At 38.7% G+C, this 13,877-nt stretch overlaps 1 protein-coding gene across 1 annotated transcript; it reads left to right on the forward strand.

The window, feature by feature from the left end:
• The first annotated feature begins 1,860 nt into the window (after nt 1-1,860).
• On the forward strand, nt 1,861-13,725 carry nwd1 (NACHT and WD repeat domain containing 1). Its single transcript, XM_058400438.1, has 19 exons — nt 1,861-1,978; nt 2,658-2,743; nt 3,720-3,836; nt 3,939-4,293; nt 4,387-5,644; nt 5,726-5,929; nt 6,021-6,180; nt 6,264-6,381; nt 6,454-6,618; nt 7,152-7,349; nt 7,550-7,672; nt 7,759-7,961; nt 8,077-8,337; nt 9,446-9,536; nt 9,668-9,816; nt 10,019-10,292; nt 11,425-11,978; nt 12,089-12,194; nt 13,412-13,725. Exons 1-19 carry the CDS (start codon nt 1,861-1,863, stop codon nt 13,714-13,716), a joined length of 4,845 nt encoding a protein of 1,614 aa, XP_058256421.1. The 3' UTR covers nt 13,717-13,725.
• Nucleotides 13,726-13,877: the final 152 nt, after the last annotated feature.

The following is a 13,877-nucleotide window of genomic DNA, read 5'->3' on the forward strand; positions in this document are numbered from 1 at the left end:
CTTTCATGCAGAATTGGATACCTTTTGTGAGTTTTCTATTGACCTGTTAATTAACTTGGCCCTTTTCTGAATTATGTTGAAGCTCTTCCACATGCCTGAGAGTTTTCTGTGACGTAGAAACAGCAGTAGTCTGTTTTCCTCTGACTCCATTTGTAAGACTGCGTTGTGTCCAAGGCAGAGTGCAGTTCTAAGTTTGTCCATCTTCTAATCTGCTGGCTAAATTGGCTAGTTTCTAATGTACTGATTCAGATACAGGGGGCACAGTGGCTTTGTGGCTGCATGTTTGCCTTGCACCTCTGGGGGTCCCCATGCCTCAGGGATCTCCTCCGGCTATTCCAGTTTCCTAAAGTCTCATAACATGCATTGTAGATTGTTTGGCATCTCTAGCATGTGATTGGATAAGTGTGTAATTGTAGCCATCTATGGTGCACCAAATCCCCTGGGATAGACTCCAGGCACTGCCTGACACTGTAGGATAAGCAGTACAGAAAATGTCAAAGTTTTTCTTCAATAGCTTCCTTCCTTTTTGAAAATTATTTTAAGGGTATTCGTGACAGTACATTTAGAATTATTAAGACTTGCTTCACGTCCTATTAGAACCGTTTCATTACTTTAAACACAATAATGGACATCCATGCATTGATGTGAAATTGTTTGAAGAGAGAAGACCTCAAAGAAGACATATAGCCTTATGTTTACATTTTGATGAAACTAGAGATTGATTAGATTAGATTAGATTAGATTAGATTAGATTAGATTAGATTATCATGGAGCAGAGCAGGTACAAAACCAAACAAAATACAATTATTAACTATACAGAACTGAAAACAGCAAATCACATTAAGTCTAAACTGCAAAGAAACACTGTTGTCATTTTGACCGTGTCAGTCAATCTAAAAACTAAACGTTGCAAATTATTTCATCATGTTAGAAATTTATGAAATAAAATTTCAAGCTCAATATTTTTTAACTTGCTACACAACGCCCTCGAAAACAAACTGAAGTCTCTTGACGGCTTCCCTCAGGACTGCAACCTTCTGCGGTTGTCTGAATGAGTGGGAAACAAACACTGTACACGGTACATGGTCACAGTTAATTGATGCAGTGGGTGTGTTGGTGCATGATGGAGCAGATGGGTGCTTCCTCGATATTTTTTCTTTTGCACTTAAAGTAATTCAATAAAGCCAATGGATTTAATGGTGTGCTATTGGGAAACCGAGCAGCTGCAAGTTTCTCGGGAGCTTTAGTGAAAAAATAATCGTTAAACGGTACAGTATAGACCTTCCTGATAATGAATTCTTTACTTGTTATAAATGAGCTTAAAGTTTTAAAGCTTTTTAAGGAATTAATGTTGGACAGGTATAAAAGAAAATGGATTGACTGCCCGAAGTTTGGGCAAGTCTTTTTGTGCTGTCACACTCTTAATAATTCCTTAGCACCAAATCATTTTTTAAGACACTGTAAGAGCTACAGTTTGTGTTAAATTGATGTTTAGCAAATCTAACCTGCAGCAGGTAATTAAGTGGAACAGCAGCTGCTGCATGTCCCCTGTGTGCCATCACCAGGCCAGCGAGACGTGGTAAACAAAGGTTCCTCCTGGCATACCTGATCTCTGTGGATGAAATGACGAAGAGCACAAACACTAGTTGATGATCTATACTCATCAGACTCATCAAGGTTGCTTGGAGTTTCCTTACGCAAAGGGTAAGCAACTCTACATTAGGACAAGCACTGCTTTAAGTTTAAGACTCAGGGTCACACATACTGCTGCATTGTTGAATTCAGGACTCGCTTGATGCTGTGGAGTCTTGCTACAAGCAGCTCATGGGCAGAAGACGTTTGTAAGGTGTGCAGTAAAGGATGGACATGATGGAGCTGAGGGAGGCTCTGGGAGACGAGGTGCTGCGTGGACGTGACACAGACAGTCTGGAGCCTTCATACAACGTGGTGCGAGTGTTCCTCAGCTCAACAATCTCAGGTTAGGGTTCCAGTGATGAGCTCCTCTGTGAAACTTTTATAAAAGTGACTTTAAAAGCTTTTTATTTCTTACCTGGCAGATTTCTTCTGGGTGGTTAATTCTGTCAATGTGAAATACTAATTTATTACTATAGAAATTATTTAAGTATAATTTTTTTTACATATTTTTTTAACTGGTAATTCATTTATCATGTGATTGTAATGCCTGTAGATCACAATTATCAACAGGACAAGATCGTTTCAAGCTAATAATTTCAAATTTTAAGCTAATATTTTGTTGCAATCATCTTGGTTTTCTTTGTTGTATCATTATAGAGCATGGCTTTAAGTCCACTGTTCATCTCTCAAATTAAAAAAGTCAGATAATTTGTAGTATGCAGCAAGCCTCCTGATGGTCCAGCGGTAGGATCCTGTGCTCTCATTGCCACGGCCCGGGTTCCATTCCTGAGCAGGGTGCTAACCCAGCCACTGAAGAGTTAACTCTCAGTGCCGGTCCCAAGCCCGGGTTAAATGGGAGGGTTGCGTCAGGAAGGGCATCCGGTGTAAAACCTGTGCCAAATCAAAACATGCGGACCAAATGATCCGCTGTGGCGACCCCAAATAGGGAGCAGCTGATAGAACAACAACATTTTAGTGTGCAGCAAGATGATTCCTTTGTATATTTCACTGTTTTCCCCTAGATCTGAACACTGAACGAAATGCCTTTTGGGAAAATGCCTATCCTGAGCTGCAAAGCTACTGTCACAGTCTTGGCCTGGTCTTTGAGGTTTGTAGTGAATATTGAGTAATTTGACACATGTGATGTTGGAACATTGTAGATTTTCTATTGGAAACTAGGTAAGAACATCAAGCAAAAATCGATACCAAAATCTCTCTGGTGATTTTCCTAGTGACTTCCATAAGATTAAAAATATTTAATATTTACAGTAGTGTCTGAGGCCGCTGATGAAAGGGCTTCTGTTGGTATTATTTTCTAACTGAATACCTACTTTTTTCATTGCAAATTTTCAAAGAATCAAAAACATGAGTGAAATGTAGAATTTAAAATAGCTAAAAATTCAGTATTTTTCCCCCTCTTTTCACTTTAATGACTGTGCACTCGAACTGGCACGGACTTCACAAGTTTGTATAAACCCTGATCCATGTAGAATTATATTGAAGTGTTACCTGAACACAATTTAATTTGACCTTTTGTACAAACTTGATCAATATCTAAATTTGGCAACCAGATCATTTCCTGTTTGTTGTAAAAGTTTAATAATTTTCTGTTTTTTTTCAGTTTATAATAATAATAATAATAATAATAATAATTATTATTATTATTATTATTATTATTATTATTATTATTATTATTATTATTATAAATATATTATTTGTAAATATTACATATAATCATTTATAATATTTATTTAACTGCTATTATAACAATTATTATTATTATTATTATTATTATTATTATTATTATTAATACATATTATTTATTAATATTTATTATATTTATTTAATTACTATAATAATTATTTATTATTACTATTGTTATTATTAATATTATTAATTAATATTAACTAATAATTCTCAGTATGGCCTCAGACTTATGGACCGGCTTCTATTGTCGCCTGTGAGTAATGTAATAGAAAGAGAATTGTTTTATTCATCCTGTCTTTGCATCTAGAGATGTCATGAAATTGAATTCCTCAGTCTGCTGTTTTTAATGTCTGGATGTTTATTACAAAATCCATTAGGTTGTGGATTTCCGGTGGGGTTTGTTTGATTCTATGACAGTTGATCACCTAACAACGGAGCTGTGTCTTCAGGAGATACAATCATGTCAGAAAGTATCGTCTGGACCTAGTTTTATTGTAAGTCTGGTAATTCAACTTCATCTTTATTTACAAATGTCTCAAATGTTCTAAAAATATTTCTGTCTAAAAATTGCATGTTTGTTTGCTTTCGAACCCCAGGCTATGGTTGGCAGTCAGTATGGATACAGAGTCATTCCACGCCTCATATCAGAGACTGAGTTTGAGTTACTGCTCTCTAAACTTTCCCAAGACCAAGAAGGCTTGACAGTACTTAAGAAATGGTTTGTCAAAGACGATAACACTATACCCCCTAAATATATCCTTCAGCCAATCACCACACACTACCCTAATTATAATAATACAGCGCCTGAGGCTAGACCACAGCATGATGCTGACATTTTGTCTTGGAACCTCACTGAAGCTCGACTGTTACAGCTGTTATGTAGTGCAGCACTGCAAGCCGAGAAGGATGGAGTCTTCAGTGCAGAGCAGAAGCACAGATTCTTCAAGTCATGTGAGAGAATGCTTTGTCAGTTTGTTAAAGTAGCACTAACTCTCATGATCATAGCAATACATTGAGTGATTTTGCTTTGCTTAATGTCCACAGTGACAGAATGGGAGATGGAGCAGAGTTTTCTCTCAACTCAAGAGCAGGGCAAACCTTCACCTCTCATCTTTGTCAGGGAGCTACCTCATCTGAAGAAAAGTGAAAGCCATAAGCATACAAAGTTCTTTGATGTCACAGCTGATGGGCTCCTAGACACTGAAGCGCAGGAATTGCTGACCAATCTTAAACAGCGTATCGCCAGTACCTGCCCGAGTCTCTTCACCCTAGAGCTTAGTAAAAATGCTTTGGATGTGAATCGTAAGGAGCACAAGGAGTATCTGGAGGTATTCTGTAAACAGATTATATGTCAGATAAAAGAGAGGATTGTCAAGCAAACTGCACCACCAACAAGTCCACAGTGGCTATGGATTCAACAGGAGCTTTTTCATCATGCAAAGCTAAGTAAAGACAAGTGTGCTATTTTTACTGGAAGAGATGGCCTACTTACAAAGCTCTGCCTCATGATGTGGGAGTCAACAAACTTACAGCATGCACCACTTGTCGTCTACGGGCCTTCGGGAATTGGCAAGAGCGCTCTGCTTTGTAAACTGGCCCAGGAGATGCGGACTGTTCTAGATCCACAAGCTGTGGTTGTTCTCCGTCTGCTTGGAACATCCCCCATCAGCTCAGACGTAGACTCTGTCCTAAAGGGGATTTGCTTACAGGTTTGTGGAGCTTTGGGACTGGCAACTCCCAGCCCACAGATCGCAAACACACATGAGAAATTGGTAAGGTTTTTCCATGCTATGCTACAAAAAGTGTCTGAAGTTGGAGAAACATTAGTTCTCATCCTGGACTCCTTGGATGACCTCTCCCGGGCTAATAATGCTCATAAATTGCACTGGATACCTCAAGAAATTCCTCCTAATGTACATTTAATAGTGTCTACCCTATATGACGGGTTTCCTATGAAGAGATTGAAAGCTCTACTTAGTGATAAAAAATGTTTCTATGAAGTAGAACCACTGAACTGTGATCATGTGCAGGACATCATTAATGCCTGTGTGAACGTTGCTGGAAGAAGACTTACGTCTGAGCAAACAGAAGTAATCACTAGCAGCTTCCAAAAGAGCGGAAGTCTTTTGCATCTGAAGCTAATGGTGGACATGGCAAAGCAGTGGTCATCCTACACCTCAATGTCTGATATTCACCTTGGCAGCTCTGCGCAGGAAATAATCTCATTGTTTCTCCAGACTCTGGAAGAAAAACATGGTGAGAAGCTTGTCCGTCATGCTCTGGGCTATATCACCTTATCAAGGTTAGTTATTACCAAAATTATACAGCTTTTGAGTTGCATTCTTTGTGAAAATCTTTAATATATGAAACAATGTCTTCACAGACGTGGCCTGTCAGAGGCAGAACTACGTGATATCTTGTCTGTAGATAATGATGTCCTGGCAGAGGTCTACCAGAACCGACTTCCTCCGAGCCACACACTCATACGATTTCCTCCTCTTCTGTGGGCACGTCTCAGACATGACCTAAAAGATCACCTAGTGGAGCGTTGGGAAAATGGCATTATTGTGTTAGAGTTCTCAAGAAGGTATGGTGTTACTTTCATTTGGTCTTAAAAACCTGCGATGTCATTGTGAAAGTAGTAAAATGACGAGTATAATAAATGCCATCTACTGTAGGCAGTTTACTGATGTTGTGAAGGCAAAATATCTTTCTGTGGAGCACCGAGTTCAAATGCACAGCATTCTCAGTGAATACTTCTCAGGTCAGTGGAGCCAGGGCCAGCTCAAACCCATACTACTGTCATCGCTGAGTACCCAACTGAATGCTGACAGAAAGGTACTCATCATTGCACTATAGGTTCATGTAAAGCATGTCAGTAGAAACTGCATTAAAGACATTCAGCATTTTGTTTCGTCAAGGTGCCACCTCAGCCACTATGGTATGCTGAAGGAATGGCCAATCTCAGAACGCTGCATGAACTGCCGTATCATCTTATACATGCAGGCAAATGGGAGGAACTGCATGACTCGCTGCTAGGTTGGTCCTGGTCACAATTTACACTAATGAGTCATTTATAGACGTATTCCTTATCTGTCATATGTGTTGCAGGCAATTTGGACTGGTTGCATTGCAAGATCCTCAGCTGTGGTGTGGCCAGTGTAATCCAGGACCTGTCACTCTGTGTTGATGTCATAGACTGTCCTGAGATTCAACTGCTCAGGGACTGCTTTCTACTGCTAAAGCCTACCTTAGATTTCATTGATGGACACACAGGTGAGTATTGGTCTGGTTTGTAGTGAGGCTTTTGTTAATGGAAGGAATGAAACATGATGGTGGGGGATGTGCTGATTATAGAAAATATGGTGATGTGATGCAGTCCAACATGAAACAACCATAGTGAATAATCTACTTATGAAACATTTTCTTCAGCTCCATTTATGTTGGTTGGTGCCCCATGCTGGTATTGATTTTTATGTTAAAACTTTACTGGTCCTGTCTTTTTAACCTGACTTAATGCTCAGTGCTTGCTGAAGTGAAGTGCTCTTATATATGACAGTTCCTCAGCCCTCTTACTCCATACTGCTCATTTTTAATGATCAAACTCACAAAGGCCCTACATGGTCATGTTCTCTCTTAAAGATATTATTTATATGCATAAGATACAGTATTACTCAGTGTGTGGTGAAGTAAACTGGGTGATCCAAAAGTATGAGTAAATGAGCATGCTAACAGATCTGAATATACAAAGCATCAAAGGCACAAAGATTGAATACACTATGAACTAACCTAAAATGATCTTTTTAAAGATTCACCACTTCTATTCACCGAGATCTCTGCCAGACTTCAGGCTCTGGCTCCCGTGTACCCTTCGCTGATTGGACGCTTAAGCTCACAGTGCAGCGATTGGTTTGCTACCTGTGCAAATCCAGTGCTTGTGCCTAAGAGTAGCTTCTTACAACCTCCAGGCGGGCCTTTACTAAACACCCTCAGTGGTTCTGGAAAAGGTATGTAAGATACAATACTTATTAAAAAGCAGCCAGTTCCTACTTTTTGAGTTTGGTTGATATATTCCCTGAGCCCTGTAGGGATCGAGATCACTTCTGTAACTAGAATCACTGGATTCTCAGGATGGATAGGAATGATGATTCTCAGTATATTTGATAACTCTGTGCCTAAACCACAATGTTTGCTGTCTTTTACAAAGGGATTACTGTAGTAGATCTTTATATGGAGAGAGAGTTACTCCTAGCAGGTTCTGTGGATGGAGAGTTGATTGCATGGGATCTAAAGTTTCTTGAGATGCTGCATACGTTTAAAGGACATACAGGTTAGCTGACTCTCATGTTGTGACCATTTTAGACGAAAAACAAGAACTATGACCTTGTGTGGTAATTATACACTATCTCTGTACAGGTGCAGTGCAGACAGTAAAGCTTGTAAGGAAAGGTGATCACTGCTTGTCTACTGGTCTTGATGGCTCTCTTAGAAAATGGAGTCTGCTCACTGGGAAACAGCTCTTCTGCATTCCAGCTGTGGTCTCAGTACAACCCTGGCCTTCTGAACAGATCCTTGTGCTTGAGCCTAAAGCGATGGTGCTGTCTAACACACAGGGACAAGTGCGACATCTTTCCATAAAGTTTCTAAGCTTTCATACAGAGAAGCCCTTAACAGAATGTGACTTCTTTATTAAACACATTCACTCAGTTAAACTTCTGTCACTGTTGTGTCTAGGTCAAATCTTGGAATTTGGACACTGGAGAACTTCTTTATGAAGTTGATGTAAAAGGAGAATGTTCAATCATTAGTTCACTGGGAGAGGATGTAGTGGTCATGTCCAGTGATGGCCAAATCTGGATCTTTGATTCAGACACTGGTCTAGAAAAATCCTACTATAAGCTCACTTGTGATCAAGGTTTCACTGTATCCAGTGTGCTTTCACTAGACCGACATGGAAAACTCCTCATTGCATCTCAGGAGTGCTCACTGAATATGGTAAAAATTCTAATGAATGACTCTGTCTCACTAATTAGTTTGTTTGCCTAGTCCAAATACAATGGAAATATTTATTTTCTGTTTGTTGAATTAGATTCACACTAAATATTGTAAGATGTACTACATTCATTGGCTAGAAATACAGGATGAAGATGATAAGGATGATGATGGTAAATGTAAACAACGGTTTGCAAAAGCATAGAGAAAGCAAAGCTGTATATAACATGAGTACAGACCTGGTGGTGAATAATAAGCAAATTATTAACTGACATGTGCTCGGCCCTCAGGCGATCATTTTCCATCTAGTTTAGTAGCATGAATGTCAGAAAATGGCACCTGCAACCAATATTAAAAGTCATTTGAATTTAATTGAATGTAATAAATAAAACTTCAATAATAATAATAATATGACGGAAATCTGGAGTCATGTCAACTGGACTTCTTTCTAGTTAGATCGAAACATTTCATTACTCATCCAAGCAGTTTCTTCAGCCTGAGGGAAGTTGGTAGGATTCCACGAATTTGTATCCTCTAGGGACAAGGATCTTCCACTCCCTAGATAGCCTCGCTAAGCGAAACAAGGGGAAGGTGAGAATGGGAGGAGGTGTTAAGAGTAAGGGGAGTCGTTAGGATGTAATGACCCCAGAGCAGGAGAGTAAAGGGGAAGCGTATAAAAGTATTAGGGGTAACGATCGGTGAATGTGAGAGCAAATGGGGGAAGTCCTTAGGTGTGGCTTTCCTGGTCTTGATCTTCTTGCGGATGGATGAAAAAGCAGCATGAAAAATAGGAGACCGGTTGTGACAGTGAAAATGATTTATAAGCCTACAATCATTTTAATAATAATAATAATAATAAAAATCTACTTTGGTTTTGGGAGGAATATATTTTTAGGTTTTTAATAAACCTAATATGATTTTCTTAAATAAGATGCATTAAAGTATGTTATGGAAACTCAGTATTGGTTAAAATCCATTTTTTAAATTATTCTTAGCTTCTTGTCGAAATCCAGGAACAGTCATTTAAAAAATGGGAAAGCAGAAGTCCTAATTTTGCAACCTTTCCCCCATTGTACCTCATAGCAACCGTCCTGTTGACTTTTCTCTCTAGGTCTCAGCCAGTGGTTCACTATGTGATGTTGAGCTTCCTGCACCTGCTTCATTTATGTGCTCTTCAGAAGATGAAAATGTGCTCTTTGCAGGTATTTTTTTTTAAACATACATTTTGTTAACAGCATAATACCATAAACACAATCTTTATTGACACCTGGGATAAAGTTAAAAGAGGGAGCATGTACAATACTTGACTTAATCCTCATCCTCCTGTACAAAGGCTGTGAGAGAACTCTGGCTGTGCTGCATGTCGATCCGGACTCGGTGCACAATTCCCAGGAGCTCCAGCATGAAGCCACGGTCTTATCGGCTGTTTCGTTCAGCCAAGGAAGTAAAGTTGTTACTGGATCTCAGGATCAAATCATACGGGTCAGTTTTGCTCAACTGAAATGAGTTTTTAATGCCATCATTTATTTATTTATTTATTTATTTATTTATTTATTTATTGATTGATTGATTGATTGATTGATTGATTGATTGATTAATCAGAGCAATAAGAGAGAAACAAATAAATGACTTCATTTACTGGATTATTTCAATGAAAGCTGACTTGTGATTTATTGTCAATTAGGTTTGGGGTTTAGTCACTGGACACCTCCTTGACTCCTTCAGTGGTATGGGGTCTTCTGTCACCTTTGTGTCTGTGTACAACAGTACAATCATCTCGGCCTCAACCAGGTCTGGTCACCTCAAACTGTGGCAGCTAGACTACGATCCCAAACACAAAGTCCAGACCTGTATTCCGGCCAACTGCCCGAGAGTGGTAATATCTAAAGATGGCAACACAGTACATTTCATCAGAGAAGAGGACCGAGCCAAAGTGTTCTCATGGAACTGCTGTGAAGGTGAACCACACTGATTCTTCACATTTCTAACAGTAACAGCAATCAGTGCTATTTTCAAATAGTAGTAGCAGCACCAAAATAGCCCTGGGGGAATTCTTTATAACAGTTACACATGAACAAATCATTGCAGGAGTATTCTTGGTGGATAATATATGCATAATTAACAACAGTGTAGCTGTAGGCTAATCATTATTAACAATTTATGCCATATTAGCGCCTTCCAATACAATTGCTATGCTAATTTATGCAAGTATGGAAGGATATCATTTAGCAAACATCATTAAAACACTTTTTTTTTGGTTTATATTATGGAATATGTAATTATGTGAAACATTAGCCATTAAGCCAACATTAAGCCAACATTAAGCCAACCGCAGTGCAATCATACCATTATTTCATGGTATTTGCTCTTTTGGTAGCAGGATAGTGCTCCAAAAACAGAAGGTAACTAAAAATCTACCAAAAAGGAATCTGTGTAAATTACTAGCTGATTCATTTGACATTTATCATTAGTGATTGGATGTTATGAATAACTTTCAGAGTCTATATAATTTGCAACATTTCTTTTCACATCAGCTCATAGTTTTAATATTAACAAATGCACAGTAGAGAACCCTACCTGTATCCTTTAACTTTCTTCACCTTATATCAGTCACATTATTTACTAAACTTAATAATAATACTGATAAAATGTAACAACCCACAGTCATAGGTTCTCAGTTGTCTGATCCTAGATCACAGTTAGGTCTTAAATCACAGATTTATACACTGTCTATACACTACTAGACGTAATATTTTCTTATTTGATTTTGTAACTTTGTGAGAATTTAAATGTGTTAATTGTGAAATTTGTTAAGATTTATCTCTTGGGTGAGTCAGCAGGATACTGCTGTCATAATAACAAGCTTATTGCGTTAGCCTAATTGTTAGTCTTATTCTAGATACTAGTTAGCTAGGTAATTAAGGATTAACTTTGGACATTTTAATTACCTCAGAAGCAAGATGAATATCCAACTAATTAGCATTCAATTCTTACTTCTTTCTTTTTTTTTTTTTTGTTATATTGCCCTCTCCTAGAACATAAACTAAGAACACACACATGTTCAACTGAAATTACTTGCATGCTCCTCAGGTATGTCTTCTGACATGTTGGACGCATGCGCAGAGGTGTGTTGCATGGAACTGGCACAACAGAAGCAGCTTCTCTTCTGCGGCCTCTGCACTGGTACTGTACTCATCTACCCTTTAGACTTTCCCCAAGAGACCCTGTGCCTTCCTCCTCCAGAGAGCCTGCCTGCTGTGCGCAGCATGGCCATCAGTCCCAGAGAAGATAAGATTGCTGTGGCCTATGAGGAAATGGTGGGCTTGTTCGAAATCACAGCAAGAGACAGCTTCCCGTGCATCGAGGGCCCGATCCATAACTACTCTCTCTCCTTGCTCCACTCGCCTGTGTCAGCCATGGCCTTGCTGCCTGACTGTAGACTCCTGTATGGCACTTTCGGAGGGGAGGTGGCAATCTATGACTTCAAGAGCGGCACTGCATCAGAGCTGGATCACCACGGGGCTGCTATCACCTGCATTGCACTGAGTAACTGGGACAAACACGCTCTGGTAGGATCTGAGGACTGTGTCCAAAAGCTTTGGAATTTGAGTCCTGTGCTGCTGGACCATACTATGGAGTACAAGGTGGTCAAACAATCCCAGATATTCATACTAAAGAACCTGCTTTATACATTTGAACCACACATCATTGGTGTATAACTGATCATTTTCTGTGTGTCTATATCATTACACAGGGTTTCTACTTCGAGGGCATTCTGTGTGCAGCCTTTTCTGTAAATGATAAATACGTCTTCACTGGTTCTCGGGACAAAACCATTAAAGTCTGGGATGTGTTTACAGGTCAGTATGTTGGAGTTTTTATAGGAGACAGTGAGCAGAGTTCAGTTGTGAGTAGTGTGTGTGTGTGGGAGGGGGGCATAAATAGATATATAAATGTGCCTTTTAAATAAATAGAAATATTGACTGGTACAATATAACAGAGGCAAGTAGATAGGCTGTCAGAACAGTACTGTTAATTTACAGGAGATGTGAAACAATAAACTTATTAAAGTACTGTAATACATTTATAAAAATGTATTAATCACTGATTTTTTTCATTAATGTAGTAACAATAATTTACTGACAGCAGAGTGCATTTACTGCAATTATTATTATTATTATTATTATTATTATTATTATTATTATTAAATAAACTGAAATATAATCCACTGACACATTAATCCAAAACAATTTACAAATGAGACAGAATACAAGTGAGCAGCTGAAGATAAAGCTTAAAGTTTGCAGCCTTCTGATTTGTAGCTCAAAGCTTAAACCAGCGAGACATCACTTCCCCACAGTGCATCCGTGCACTGATTTATCTCCCCCTAACTACATTATCTTGTAGTAAAAGATCCATTTCTGAAGTTTTCTAAACCTCTCGCACTGATCTAATTCCCTGATTGCTTATGGTACAGTCCTGTAAAATAATAAAACATCATTTTGCTGTAAAATTGATGCTGTACATTTACAGCGATTCTGACTTTTTACATGAGTCACTAACAAATGACTAAGTAAGTATATACCGGTCACTTCCAGGAGCTGAGTCACTGTCTTAAGCATTACTCAGACTCAGACATGAGCAAATATCCTGATTTATTAAGGGAGGCTGAGAAATCTGACTAAACACCCCAAAGTAATCCTGAGACCGAACAGCAGAGTCACTGAACGAAACATTCGAATCTTGTTCCTTGCCGAACTGACCCAGTTGACTGACTTTGAAACCAAAGATGTTCCATAAGTCTCACTGATTCAAGGTTTAGTAGTTAAATGTTTCACAACACTAGTAATACATTGTTTACATTCGAGGAAGCTGAAATAATCAGGGGTTGAATCAAAATGATTTTTTTTCACTGTTCAGATTCGAATGAATTGACTCAATTCGAAAGATTTGCAGAAAAGCGTATGACGTGATGCATTCTATAGCAATATGCTTTTCTGAGAGCATTGCTTGTGCTTTTAGAACACAGTTAACCCTTTACTGTATGATTTTATTGTCACTTTATTTGTTGTTCTAGGATCCCTTTTATACATTCAGTACGTTTATGCTGCAGTCATCAGGATTACACCTAACAAGGATGGGTTTGTAGCCATTTCACAGCTTGGCTCTTTCATCAAGGAGGGCTTCCACTGTCCAAACACACTGACTCAAGGCTACAACCCACTCCGTAACTTCAGGGCTCACTATCGTGTTACTTCACGGGAGAAGAGTCTAGAAGCTCCTCACTCTGTGATTACAGGGCTCCACAATTACAATCCAGCTCAGTTCAACTTCATGAGCGTACTCAAGACGAAACAATCCAGCACATGTGCCCTTTTATGAGAAGCCAGAAAGTTTTCTGAAAAACAAACATCAAGGAGTGCATTGCACGCTAATGATAAATACTAATTGAGTATTGAAAATGTGTTTTATTGATACTATTGACGTTTAAAAAGCATGTTATCATCTCCAATCATTTTTTTTTTCTTACAAAATTAACATCA

This window comes from Hemibagrus wyckioides, linkage group LG10 (genome assembly GCF_019097595.1).
Source record: "Hemibagrus wyckioides isolate EC202008001 linkage group LG10, SWU_Hwy_1.0, whole genome shotgun sequence".
NCBI classification, from domain to species: Eukaryota; Metazoa; Chordata; class Actinopteri; order Siluriformes; family Bagridae; genus Hemibagrus; species Hemibagrus wyckioides.